A 14,534-nucleotide genomic window follows, 5' to 3' on the forward strand; every position below is an offset into this window, starting at 1 on the left:
ATGGGGCGCCACCCTCATTCTTTCAGGCTGGTAGAGCCCAACTATGAAGTAGTTTTCATAACATTTATGTATTTATTTGTTTTCATATTAGCTTTTCTTGTTTTGAGGTTGTTAATGTGTTTTATATGATGTGATTTACATGAAATGTTTTTAAAATAAAGTAATAATCCTCCCTGCATTATACACATTCCTGAAAACACATTAAAAACTGAATAAAGATCACTCATTGATAAAAGGTCCAAAGACAGCCCAACAATCTGGTTGCTGAAATTAAACTACTACAAATAATTTACATTTCTACAAATTAAGATACAATACTGTAAAGGATGTGAAATTAAAGTTAGTCATAATATGGGCATTATATGTTTAAATAATAATAATAATTATTCAGTTTCCTCTCAAATATAATAAGTTATAATAATAATTAAAATAATGTTTCTGTTATAAAATCACTAGAGGACAGTCAGTGTCTAATTTCTCTCTCCTCTGTTACTAAAAGGAGAAACTCAGATCTGCTGTTCTCATTGATCTTAACTGACTGATACTCAAACTCTGAAATGATTCATATTGCTCTGTAATAAAATCAATAGGTAAATAAGAATAGGTCACTCTTTCCATCACATACTGTAATTTCATAATCATCTCTAAGATAAAACAGCTAAAAGTGGAGATCACTGATGACAGCATTTAACATTATTGTTTACATATAAAGTGAATTTACTTGTATCATGTATGGCACATGTGTCAAACTTAAGGCCTGCGGGCCAAATCCGGCCCCTTGCAGATTTAAAACCGGCCCGTATATCAATTTGAGTTCACAATAAATTTTGGCCTGCCTAGTTGTGCGCCAAACCAAAAAGAAGGTAAAGTGTTTTTTAAACTGCAATTACCTGATCTTCAAAGCAGACATATGGCAGATTTGACAACTCTGAGACTCAGACCCCAGAAGCAGAGAGTTTTCATATTCAGGCTGTGAAATAGGTTGTTGTCTTTGTTGTTTTGCTTGATTTGCTAAATTCTATAATTTTTTTGTAGGGCTTCATGTCAACAAAAATGCGACAAAAAGCAAACACAAATGTCAGAAAACGCAACACATTTACAAAAAGGGGAGAAATGAGTTTGACACCCCTGATGTACAGAGATAATTATTTTATAGTAAACAAATTTTATAATATTGGAAATAATATTGACAGTTTAAAGTGACCTGAATTTAGATATGAAGAAAAAAAAAATGATACGCATATTTTCACTCTGCAGATATAATAACAATGAACAAACTCTTCTATTGACTCCAGTTAGACTAACATTGATGCTTCATATGTTTGATTTTATGCAAACTCAGTGACCTTCCTTGTTTCTCAGCTATAAAAACATCACATCAGGCTGTCAGTGGAGTTCACAGCACGTCAGTTTCAACATAAACCTTGTTCTCTGGAGCTCTGCTGCTGCTGTTGGCAGCTGGATGTGAGTCTCTCTGGATTTGTTCAAGTCAACAGTTCTTCTTTTGCAGTATAACTTGATCATTTGTTACAAAACATTTTCTTTTTTAACAGGTGTGAAGTGTGAACAGTTGACCCAGCCAGCCTCTGTGACTGTGCAGCCAGGTCAACGTCTGACCATCACCTGTCAGGTCTCTTATTCTCTCAGCAGCTACTACACAGCTTGGATCAGACAGCCTGCAGGGAAAGGACTGGAGTGGATTGGAGTGAAAAGCACTGGAGCTTCATACTACAAAGATTCCCTGAAGAACAAGTTCAGTATCGACTTAGAGACTTCCAGCAACACAGTGACTCTAAATGGACAGAATGTGCAGCCTGAAGACACTGCTGTGTATTACTGTGCCAGAGAGCCACAGTAACACAAACCATCAGTAGACCTGAACAAAAACCCCTCAGAGCCTGAACACTTGTAACATGAAGCCACCAGAGGAGGAGCCCTCAGACCACTAATGGTTTCAACACCAGCTCACTGTTACAGCAAGGAGATAAACAGTCTTAGGTTCTTAATTAAATTTAACATTAACAGTACAATCAATCAATTTAAATACTCTGACATAACAATCAGTGATACATCATTGAATATATTTATAACCTTTTAAGTGATGGAATAAATTCAGTGATTTAACTACTAATTATAAATGAATGGTTTCTCTTATCATTATTTACGTTTCATTAACAATCACACATATGTTTGTCAGAGATTCAGGATTCACCTTCTCTTTATGTGAGAACACCTGAACATTTCTTCTTCATTTTGATTCATTCAAATATACTTTAGTCAGCTGATTTACTATCATCAGTATGTAAATCTGCCTCCTTGTGTGTTGCCTCATAAATAAGTGAAGTGTGTGTGTGTGTGTGTGTGTGTGTGTGTGTGTCAGTGAGAGACAGAAGAGCTGACATCAGTTCAGCTTCAACATCAACATGTTCTCTGTAGCTCTGATACTGCTGCTGGCTGCTGGATCCTGTGAGGAGCTTTCAGTGGATTCACTCTAATACACACATTAGAAACACTAAATAGTCAGATGAATGATGGAGATAATGTTGATTTGTGTTTCCACAGGTGTGAACAGTATTGATCTCATCCAGACACACTCAATGGTTGTGCAGCCTGGACAGTCTCTGACCATCAGCTGTCAGGTCTCTGGTTATTCTCTGACTGATAACAGCTATGCAACAGGTTGGATCAGACAGAGTGAAGGAAAACCAATGGACTGGATTTCCCATCGGTTTGGTGGAGGAGACTTTTACCAAAATAATGCTCTGAAGAACAAGTTCCTTTACCACACACTCACGTCTACTAGCTCGGTGACATTAACAGGAGTGAATCTGCAGCCTGAGGACACAGCTGTGTATTACTGTGTGCGTGTAAGATACACAGTGATACAAACTACCAACAGACCTGCACAAATACCCAGCAACCAGCATGTGACTCAAACACAAATTGACATGAGATTTCTTTGGATAAAAGCGTCAAATGTAATGTAATCACTAATTCTTGAGTTCAACTTAACATGTACCATACAAACGGCCTTTATTAATGGTTAAATGATAGAACAGTAACACTTTATAATAAGGGAATGGAAATCTTTGTGACCCGTCATATAAAACATATTGTCAAGTAGTAAGTTAGTAAAATGTAAAATTCATAAATATCCTACTTGGGTGAGCATTGTTCTCAGGCATTACTGTTTAAGTGCCTTAATAATATGTTGTTGTGAATACAGCAACCATAAAAATGCATCTGCAGTACACTGTATTTTGTGTCAATATAGTGACCTCAGTATTATGTTGCCAACCCACTACTTAAATTCTTAATACATTTAATTTCATGCCACCATTAATCATAACTTATTTGTCAATGTTAAAGATGGACCAGGTCAGCACTTTATTTGAAGGGCCACAAACATGATGAAGTAATGGATGATGCATTTTTATTTAACCATGATTACAACACTACAGGTTTTCTGAATATATGTACACTGCTGTGACTGGTCAGCTCTTTGAAGAAGACATGAACATCATTAATAAATCAGAAATCTTGATGACTCAAATACCTTAATTGATGCATTAATTAATGTATTGTTCCTGCATTAAGTCATGCATGAGATACTATTAGTCCTTGTACATTACTGAATTAATTCTTGCTTTTTCATGCATGAAGTCATGCATGAATTAACGAAAATTCATGTACCAGATATAGAACAATACAAAACAAAAAGTGCTCTTGTCTCTGAATGTGATATTGTATCTAACATAGAATGACAAGCAACTATAATTAAAAAATGAAGAAATAATAAATGATACAAACTATAACAGAGTGCTGGTTTAGGAGCCACTCCCTCCCCATTATGTCCTGATGCAAATCTTGAGTCTGTGCAGTGTACTTCTGTCCTGCTGACTGCTCTTGTACTTTGTGTGGAGCATCAGATGTCACATCTCCAGCCTCAGGATGATGAACACACTCACTCTTCTGCTGGTTGCTCTCTCTCTGCCCTGTGAGTTCTCCTGCTTCTTGCTGTGTTATCTTTTCTCAGAAAACATGGACTGATGGTCAGTCAGTACGGTGGCCGAGACGGTTCAACACAAATACAAAAGCCACACCAAAAACACAAAAACTAAAACACAAATACAAAAGCTACAACACAAACGCAAAAGCCACAACACAGTCTCTCCTGCAACAATCTGGCTAAAAAGCCACAGCTGCTGTGTAAAAAGCTGGACAACACAAATGGAAAAACTAAAATGGAAATATAAAATTTACAACATGCATAAGTGGCCACAATATTATGCCAAAGTGTGTAAGGACGAGTAAAACAACCAGAATAACACAACAGCATGGTGTATCAGAGACGGTCCAACTTAAAGCCAGAGGATGCTGTGTATTACTGTGCCAGAGACACACTACAACACAAGCAAAGGCCACAACAAAAACCAAATACAAATTATTTTCCCAGAACCTCCAGATGGCAGTACAACACTAAACGTCAAATGACTCTAAGGAGAATATGACAAAGCTATAACACAAACACAAAACATGACAACAATAAAAGCATAAGCTGGAAGCAGATGGTTTGACAAACTTCCTGTTTGTGACGGTTAAAGTTCTTGTTTGTTTGAGAAGTAAGGTGTTGAGAATATGGTTAGATGCTCATTATGATTACTGTCATAATGTGTTTGCAGAATAAATAAGCAGCATTGTTCAATATCTTTTTTATTTTCATATGTACTCTGCTATTTAGGCTACGAAGCTACAGCTATAACGTTATCTAAATGGCGCCCAGCGTCTTTTACCTGCGAGTCCTACGTTTAAAGTCTATAGTTTGTCACGTTTAGTGAAGCTGTTTAAATCACACAAATATTATATCCCACTGTTACATGCTTGTAACTTGTTAACCGTATATATCTGGTTAGCGATCAGATCCCAGTGGCAAATTCCCTCGATACTGTTGGTTTGGAAAGTGTGTGTGTGTGTGTGTGTGTGTGGTTATGTTTACTGTAAACAGATGTTTAAAGTGAATGCTAATTGTTTTACCTTCAATATGCTGCCTATTATAGTGTTAGGGGCGTTAGATGTCCTACATACACACATACATGGGTTGGTCTGAATGAAATAAACCCAGAAATTTAAAAATGACCTTGCTTCGTGCTTACTAATAAAAATAAATAGAATTCAGACTGTGGACTCCTGTGTTTACACTGTATTTAAAGCCATGTAAAAGGGTTTGTTCATAGACTGTATATTACCATTTGTACAGTCTATGGTTTTGTTGCATGTCCTTAGTCTTACCCCTACAAATAGGCACACACACACTTTCCTTTGTAGCCTATATGGAGAGTGCATACATGAAAATACAAAGATATTGAACAACATTGCTTATTTGTGACACTCACATAGCAACAGTACGGTAATCCTAATTAGCAAGGAACCATATTTCAATTACTTCTCAAACATGCAAGAAATTTCCTCCTGCTCATACGCTGACTTCTGTTGTCACTCACTTTTGTTGTCCCTTATGCATTTGTGTTGTAGCTTTTGCATTTGTGTTGTGGCTTTTGCATTTGTGTTGTGGCTTTAGCATTTGTGTTGTGGCTTTTGCATTTGTGTTGTGGCTTTTGCATTTGTGTTGTAGCTTTTGCATTTGTGTTGTGGCTTTTGCGTTTGTGTTGTAGCTTTTGCATTTGTGTTGTGGCTTTTGCATTTGTGTTGTTCTTTTACGTTTGTGTTGTAACTTTTGCGTTTGTGTTTGTGGCTTTTCGCGTTTGTGTTGTAGCTTTTTGGGTTTGTGTTGTGGCTTTTGGGTTTGTGTTGTGGCTTTTGCCTTTGTGTTGTAGCTTTTGCATTTGTGTTGTAGCTTTTGCATTTGTGATGTAGCTTTTGCATTTGTGTTGTGGCTTTTGCATTTGTGTTGTAGCTTTTGCATTTGTGTTGTGGCTTTTGCATTTGTGTTGTAGCTTTTGCATTTGTGTTGTAGCTTTTGCATTTGTGTTGTGGCTTTTGCATTAGTGTTGTAGCTTTTGCATTTGTGTTGTGGCTTTTGCATTTGTGTTGTAGCTTTTGCATTTGTGTTGTGGCTTTTGCATTTGTGTTGTAGCTTTTGCGTTTGTGTTGTGGCTTTTGCATTTGTGTTATAGCTTTTGCGTTTGTGTTGTGGCTTTTGCGTTTGTGTTGTTGCTTTTGCGTTTGTGTTGTGGCTTTTGCGTTTGTGTTGTGGCTTTTGCGTTTGTGTTGTGGCTTTTGGGTTTGTGTTGTGGCTTTTGGGTTTGTGTTGTGGCTTTTGCCTTTGTGTTGTAGCTTTTGCATTTGTGTTGTAGCTTTTGCATTTGTGTTGTGGTTTTTGGGTTTGTGTTGTGGCTTTTGCGTTTGTGTTGTGGCTTTTGCGTTTGTGTTGAACCGTCTCGGCCACCTTAAGTCAGTGACACCAGAACACTTCCCGGATGACTCTCTGACTTTCTTCGGTTCTTCTCTCCTTTCATCTCATCAGGTTGTACAGGTCAGAGTATGGAGTCCATTCCTTCCAGTTCAGTAGTGATAAAGCCTGGGGAGACTCTCAGTCTCTCCTGCAGGGGATCTGACTTCACATTTAGCTGATGTGTTATGAGCTGGATCAGACAACCTGCAGGAGAAGCACTGGAATGGATAGGGAGCGGCTTCTCTGCTTCAAGCAGAAACACTTATGCCAGCAGTGTGCAGGGTACTGGATTCTTCATAGATTCCCTGAAGAACAAGTTCAGTATCAGCTTGGACTCTTCCAGCAAGACAGTGACTCTAAATGGACAGAATGTGCAGCCTGAAGACACTGCTGTGTATTACTGTGCCAGAGAGCCACAGTAACACAAACCATCAGTAGACCTGAACAAAAACCCCTCAGAGCCTGAACACTTGTAACATGAAGCCACCAGAGGAGGAGCCCTCAGACCACTAATGGTTTCAACACCAGCACACAGCCTGCACTCTTGCTTGACTTTAAATACTTTGGGGTTTCAATCACTGATCATTGTCTTTTCTACCACAACAAAAACTGAATTACATGTTTACATTGTTAAATGCACACAACTGAAACGTGTTGGATATCAGAGTTTTCCTGGAACAAATGCATGAAACCCTTTTCTTATTACCAGGAGTCAAAATTTCAAATTTGTAAAAAAAAAGGACACGTAAGATAATGTTTGTCGATCTCAAACCAAGCATACAAGGTGATTTAATGAACGAAAACACATTTTTCTAATGATAATGACCTTGATATCATTTATATATAAACAGTAACACTATTACATTATTTGTAATTATTTGTTGCATTTAACAAAAAAACATCTGCCAAGTAAATACATGTGTTCAAATATTACAGAGTGGATAACAGTAAAACATGGATAATAATGACATTACGTTAAAAATGTAAGTAGAATTTGAATTCTAAAATACAGTAAAATTATTCTTACCGTAAGAATAACAGAAATTACGTTAAGGAGAAAGCTGTAACATGAAAATATGTTTTGAGGAGAGATTGAACAAAAAACACAGTTCAATCAAAAAGGAGGAGTCAATGCAAAACTCAGACATCTTCCACCTCTACTTATCTGAGTGCAGAGAGGAGGACAGAGAACAGTGGACACACAGTTTAACATGATGGACTATAGGACAGGACTGCTGCTTTTAACTCTCTGCTGGGCAGGTGAAGATTTTCACTGATCTTAATTAAACATAGTTTTAAATTGTGTAACAACTAAATTCATGTGATTTCTTTTTATATCATGACAGGTGTTGATGGTCAGACTCTGACAGAATCTGAACCAGTGATGAGAAGACCTGGAGAATCCCACAGATTGACCTGTACAGCATCTGGATTAACAATCAGTGGCTACTATATGGCCTGGGTCAGACAGGCTCCTGGAAAAGGACTGGAGTGGATTACGAGTATCTACAGTACTAGCATCTACTACTCTCAGTCAGTCCAAGGCCGGTTTACTGTCTCCAGAGACGACAGCAGAGAGCAGCTGTATCTGCAGATGAACAGTCTGAAGACTGAAGATTCTGCTGTTTATTATTGTGCTCGAGACCCACAGTGACTGGAGTTGGTTGAGCAGCTGTACAAAATCCTACAGTATTCTTACTGGGCTGATGAAGCCAAATAATGAAGATGATATAAATGTAATATTTATATCATATATTTTATACATTATATTTTTAATATTACTACTTTTTTCAACACTAAATTTTACATTAAATATAATTTTTAGATAACAAATTACCCTTTGTCTCTTCATTATATAATGTCCCATTTTCCTGTGAAATATTATTACTCAACATTAAACACACAAAAGCACAATAAAGATCACTTGTTGGTAAAAGTGCCAAAAACATCACAACGATCTGGTTGCTTAAAGTAAACTACTTCAACTCCTGCAGTAAGAAACATTTCTTGTCTTTCCTCATCCTCCCTGGGCTGATAAACTCTGCACTGTCTCACATGACTAATGTCCTCAGGTCAAGTCATTCAAAATGAGACAACACAGACATTTGAGTATGATTGTTGTATGACTGGCTTTTAAGAATTCTGAATAAAAAAAAGTTAAAATCATGCTGCATGATATTTGATATATGATTTTATTTCTGACATAACCACACACGTATGAAGTTAAAATATGTTGTTTATTACAGAAGAGTAACTTGTAAAGGGATGAACTACAATAGTTTTCATCTTTGTTAAAGGATTTAGTTTTTTGCATTTTGTCATGTTTCACTTCCTGAGCAGCTGTTTTCCTCTAAAAGGCTCCAAATTTCTCTGTATGTCTGTTTCTTTAAACATCTGCAAACACTGAAACCAATAAAAGTCTTTTATTAAAAGCTGCAAAATATATTACTATTCAAATGATTCTGGCTCCTGTCAATGTTTTTATGTTTGCACCAAATACAGTCAGTAACCAAATATATGAAAAAATAAATGCAGGTAGCAGCTACTACACAGCTTGGATCAGACAGCATGCAGGGAAAGGACTGGAGTGATTGTACATGGTGGTGTTGCATCCACCAAACTACAAAGATTCACTGAAGAACAAGTTCAGTATCGAATTAAGACTCTCCCAGTGACTCATCAGTAGACCTGAACAAAAACCCCTCAGAACCTGAACACTTGTAACATGAAGCCACCAGAGGAGGAGCCCTGTTATGAGCTGGATCAGACAACCTGCAGGAGAAGCACTGGAATGGATAGGGAGCGGCTTCTCTGCTTCAAGCAGAAACACTTATGCCAGCAGTGTGCAGGGTACTGGATTCTTCATAGATTCCCTGAAGAACAAGTTCAGTATCAGCTTGGACTCTTCCAGCAAGACAGTGACTCTAAATGGACAGAATGTGCAGCCTGAAGACACTGCTGTGTATTACTGTGCCAGAGAGCCACAGTAACACAAACCATCAGTAGACCTGAACAAAAACCCCTCAGAGCCTGAACACTTGTAACATGAAGCCACCAGAGGAGGAGCCCTCAGACCACTAATGGTTTCAACACCAGCTCACTGTTACAGTAAAGGATGAAACAGTCTTTAGATTTTTTTTTTTAAATGGTGATTTATCTACAGTACAGTATGAATGAATCCTCAAAATGTCAGTTTCTCTTTCATAACATCGTTATTTCTTTTCGTCAACAATCTAAAATGTGTTTGTCAGAGAACCAATTTCCACAATTCCACCACTACCCCTAGTCTTGTCAAGAGAACCATCTGGAAGGGCTTTGAAACTGAACTTGCCATTCAAAACTCTTTTCTTTATCCATTTCTGATCAAGGCTTGTTTCTGCTAGCCACCCACAACATTACTGTGCATCACTTCCTGGTGTCCCAAAATTAAAGAGCGTCCTGAAGCCCAAATCCCAAAATGTGCGTACATTAATCCTACATCTAAAGCAACAAGTGGTGTTAAAGCGTTTGCGTTAACTCTTTATTATGGTGTTAATTTTGACAGCCCTAGTTTAAATATTTGGAGGTTTCAATCACTGATACATCATTGTCTGTAATCCCACAAGACAGACTGAATTAGACTTTCGAAATCGTTTAACAATAATTTACCTTATTTAAATAATTAAAAATAAATGCAACAGAATTTCTTCAAAAGTTGAATTTTTTGCTCTGAATTTTACTAGTTTAAAAATCGATGTTTGGTTAAATATTATTGTACATAATCTTTATTTACATGAAAAACAGCTATATGATCAAAAATGACTTTAGGAGACATGAGATGTTGTTTCCCAATCTCAAGCCGATGAGGTGATTTACCTTATACATAAACTTAAACCAATTTATATTATTCATATTACATTATTACATAATGGAATGTTCAAATGTTACAAAGTGACTTACAGTAAAAAAAGTCAGGTTGAAAATGTGAAACAAAGTCAAAATGAGATACGGTGAGATGATTCGTTAAAAAACAAAATACAGCTAGGAGAAAGCCAAAAAAGGAGTCAATGCAAAACTCAGATATCTTCACCTCTACTTATCTGAGTGCAGAGAGGAGGACAGAGAACAGTGGACACACAGTTTAACATGATGGACTATAGGACAGGACTGCTGCTGTTAACTCTCTGCTGGGCAGGTGAAGATTTTCACTGATCTTAATTTAACATAGCTTTTATTTGGTGTCATCAGCTTATTTCACTTGATGTTTTTCATCCTTTTGACAGGTGTTGATGGTCAGACTCTGACAGAATCTGAACCAGCGATTAAAAGACCTGGAGAATCTCACAGATTGACCTGTACAACATCTGGATTTACACTCAGCAGCTACGCTATGAACTGGATAAGACAGGCTCCTGGAAAAGGACTGGAGTGGATCGCATATATAGACACATTTAGTTCTCCTATCTATTACTCCCAGTCAGTCCAGGGGAGATTCACCATCTCCAGAGATGACTCCAGCAGTAAAGTCTATCTGCAGATGAACAGTCTGAAGACCGAGGACACAGCAGTGTATTACTGTGCAGGAGAGACACAGTGAGAGACGTTAATAGGAGAGTCATACAAAAACTACTTCCTCTATTTAATATCACCACTGTGAACGTAACTCAGTATCAGTTGTTTTGCCAAACTGTCGACAAGTTCTATTTATTAGTGTGGTGAAACTGTGTCCACTTCATGTACATGCATGAAGATCATGCAAAAATCAACATTTTGGTAACATTTAAAATTAAAAAGCTTCCACATGATTTTCCGATTGTAAACAAGTTTTTTTCTGAAATGATTTTCTTATTCATACCAAATTTACACAAAATCCTGGAATTAAATCATTTTCCAGCCATAAAAAGGAAGCATGTAGATATTTAACAAAGCAAAACCTTGTTGCCATTTGACTCTGACTAATCTGACTGACTTGTTTTAATACTGTATGTCTGTATACAGATCTTAGCAAAAACTCTTCCTATTATGAAAGAAGCTGGATCGGAAAAGTCTGAAGGCTAAAGTTGCTGTTTGTTATTGTGCTCGAGAGCCAGAGAAACTGGAGTTGTTTGTGCTCATTCTTACTGGACTTATAGAGTACAACTGTCTCACATTCTTAATCTTTGAAGGTTAACCTTTACAAGTTGATAGTAAATATTCACACCTTTTGATGCTTCAGAATTAACTCCTTCTTAAGGTGCAAAATGAATGTAATGTATGAAAATAAGTTAGAAACAAATGATGGGTGGAATGATTTTTGTCAAAAACTGATATAAATGGAAATACATTTGTTTTGTTTTCAAATATATAAAAGGTAAAAAAATAACATTCTGAGCTGTAATGACGAAAAATAAAGTATTTTTAGTAATTCTAGTCCTCTAATCATCAGTTACAACAATGCATCTTCTGCTTTTCATTCACTGTCATGTTGGTGCTTGAGAGTATCCCATCATGCATTGGGTGGAAGGAAGGTAAGCATGGAAAAAGCACAGATCTTCACTAACAAACCTTTCTTTGGGTTTCACAAAAAATTCAATTTCAATTCAATTCAATTTTATTTATAGTTTCAAATCATAACAGAGTTATCTCGAGACACTTTACAGATAGAGTGGGTCTAGACCACACTCTATAATTTACAAAGCCCCAACAATCACAGTAATTCCCTCAAGAGCAAGCATTAGCAGTAGCTATGGAAAAGCAGTGGCGAGGAAAAACTCCCTTTTAGGAAGAAACCTCGGCAGACCCAGACTCTTGGTAGGCGGTGTCTGACGGGGCCGGTTGGGGGTGTGTTGAACAGTGGAAATAATAGTCACATTAAAGATAGTGGAAGATAGTAAAAGTAGCTACCATTCCTGTTTTGAAACTCTAGAGGGCAGACAAGGACTGGCTTTAACACTTATCCCAGTGACGTCCATATACAGGAACAAAGACAGGGAAGAAAAAGCAGATTGTTTTATTTAAATGTTTTCAGCGCCTAATGCTCCAGATATAGATGTTCTCCTCCGAATGATAATCTGTTACAAACTTCTCTGCCATGAAATGACCATAAACCATCACAATGCCACATCCAGGTGTGATGGGCACCACTGCTTCAGTCAATCAGATGATATGAATTATGCTTTTTATTGTTGTTGTGGTAAAGTTGATAACCTAGTTACTCATTTTAAAATAGCATTTATAACTAATGTGGACACTTCTTAGTCAATAAAAACGTATTCTAGTTTCATCAAAGAAGATTTTAGATTCCAGTCCAGATGTTTCCTCCCTGTGAGGAGGAGTCAATGCAAAACTCAGATATCTTCCACCTCTACTTATCTGAGTGCAGAGAGGAGGACAGAGAACAGTGGACACACAGTTTAACATGATGGACTATAGGACAGGACTGCTGCTGTTAACTCTCTGCTGGGCAGGTGAAGATTTTCACTGATAGTTATTAAACATAGTTCTGAATTATTTAACAACAAAATTTATGTGGTGTGTTTTATATCTTGACAGGTGTTGATGGTCAGACTCTGACAGAATCTGAACCAGCGGTTAAAAGACCTGGAGAATCCCACAGATTGACCTGTACAACATCTGGATTCACATTCAGTAGCTACTGGATGGCCTGGATCAGACAGGCTCCTGGAAAAGGACTGGAGTGGATTACGAGTATCTACAGTACTAGCATCTACTACTCTCAGTCAGTCCAAGGCCGGTTTACCGTCTCCAGAGACGACAGCAGAGAGCAGCTGTATCTGCAGATGAACAGTCTGAAGACTGAAGATTCTGCTGTTTATTATTGTGCTCGATACCCACAGTGACTGGAGTTGGTTGAGCAGCTGTACAAAATCTTACAGTATTCTTACTGGGCTGATGAAGCCAAATAATGAAGATGATATATGAATGTATTATTTATATCATATATTTTATATCATATATTTTTTAATATTCCTACTTTTTTCTAATTTTTTTCCCCTAAATTTTACATTATGTATCATTTTCATAATAAATTACCCTTTGTCTCTTCATTATTTAACGTCCTGCTTTCCTGAGAAATATTATTACTCAACATTAAACACACACAAACACATTTAAGATCACTTGTTGGCAAAAGTGCCAAAAACAAAAACATCACAACGATCTGGTTGCTTAAATTAAACTACTTCAACTCCTGCAGTAAGAAACATTTCTTGTCTTTGCTCAGATCCCGTTCTTATAGATATATTCTTAGAAAAAAATACAATGTTTTAGCTTTCGTTGTTTTTAATAAAATCATGAAAATGTGCCCTGAAAAATATATACATTATTAACCACCAACAATAACCTTTATATACATAAAAAAAATATCTTACCTTAATTTCAATTTATTGAATTCATTTAAAGGATATTTATTTGATATGTATATCACTTATAGAGGGGTCCTATCCTCAGACGTGAGATATACTGTATGTGTGTATGTGTTTTTGTGTTATGGTTGTCTAAGCTACTGATGCCTAAAATTTCCTCGGGATGAATAAAGTATCTATCTATCTATCTATCTATCTATCTATCTATCTATCTATCTATCTATCTATCTATCTATCTATCTATCTATCTATCTATCAATTATCACTTCCTTACAAAACAGCCAAAGACAGCAAAACAATCCTTGTCCCTGCTATGAATAAAATAAATACTACATACACATTTCAGCCATGTGGCATCTAAAGCAGGAGGACAAATAATGTTACATTTTCTTTCATAAAACCCTAGAATGCTTCAGTCTCAAGTTTTCTGTCCTCTATATGGAAACACTTAGTTCTGCTTATCTCTTTGATTTTAACTGACTGCCACTCAAAACTACAATTTTATACTCCGACCCTTTGAGAGCTTGCTTCATCCCAACAAAAATACAACATTTAGGTTATGGATCAGCAGTGACTGATTCTTAATGTATTCATTTAGTTGTATAGTTCTCCATTTCATCATTTTAAATCAATTTCAATATAAACAGTTAGAAGACCAAGGAGCTGCTGTTTATTCTGTGTATGTAAGTCATTGGGTTGGAAGCTGAATGGATACTGTAGTAATACTGCAATAAGGCAAACTTTTACTTCCTTGGCTCTTGTCACATTGTTTTCTCTAT

General features: G+C 36.8%; 5 gene segments (V, D, J or C); all 5 read left to right on the plus strand.

The window, feature by feature from the left end:
* Positions 1-1,430: 1,430 nt before the first annotated feature.
* LOC114569182 (Ig heavy chain V region 5A-like) lies at positions 1,431-1,971 on the plus strand (the record flags this gene model as incomplete). The annotated part of the segment is given in 2 exon segments: positions 1,431-1,464; positions 1,554-1,971. Coding segments are annotated over 2 exon segments (339 nt in total), but the record flags the coding sequence as incomplete, so codon positions are not given.
* A 452-nt stretch (positions 1,972-2,423) lies between these two features.
* LOC114569357 (immunoglobulin heavy variable 2-26-like) lies at positions 2,424-3,235 on the plus strand. The segment is given in 3 exon segments: positions 2,424-2,466; positions 2,563-2,867; positions 3,227-3,235. Coding segments are annotated over 3 exon segments (357 nt in total).
* Positions 3,236-7,583: 4,348 nt separating this feature from the next.
* LOC114569152 (immunoglobulin heavy variable 3-66-like) lies at positions 7,584-8,081 on the plus strand. The segment is given in 2 exon segments: positions 7,584-7,672; positions 7,759-8,081. Coding segments are annotated over 2 exon segments (357 nt in total).
* A 2,385-nt stretch (positions 8,082-10,466) lies between these two features.
* LOC114569361 (immunoglobulin heavy variable 3-48-like) lies at positions 10,467-10,988 on the plus strand. The segment is given in 2 exon segments: positions 10,467-10,586; positions 10,675-10,988. Coding segments are annotated over 2 exon segments (363 nt in total).
* Positions 10,989-12,715: 1,727 nt separating this feature from the next.
* On the plus strand, positions 12,716-13,230 carry LOC114569362 (immunoglobulin heavy variable 3-21-like). The segment is given in 2 exon segments: positions 12,716-12,837; positions 12,923-13,230. Coding segments are annotated over 2 exon segments (357 nt in total).
* The last annotated feature ends 1,304 nt before the right edge of the window (positions 13,231-14,534 follow it).

Source organism: Perca flavescens, chromosome 15 (genome assembly GCF_004354835.1).
Source record: "Perca flavescens isolate YP-PL-M2 chromosome 15, PFLA_1.0, whole genome shotgun sequence".
Classification (NCBI taxonomy): Eukaryota; Metazoa; Chordata; class Actinopteri; order Perciformes; family Percidae; genus Perca; species Perca flavescens.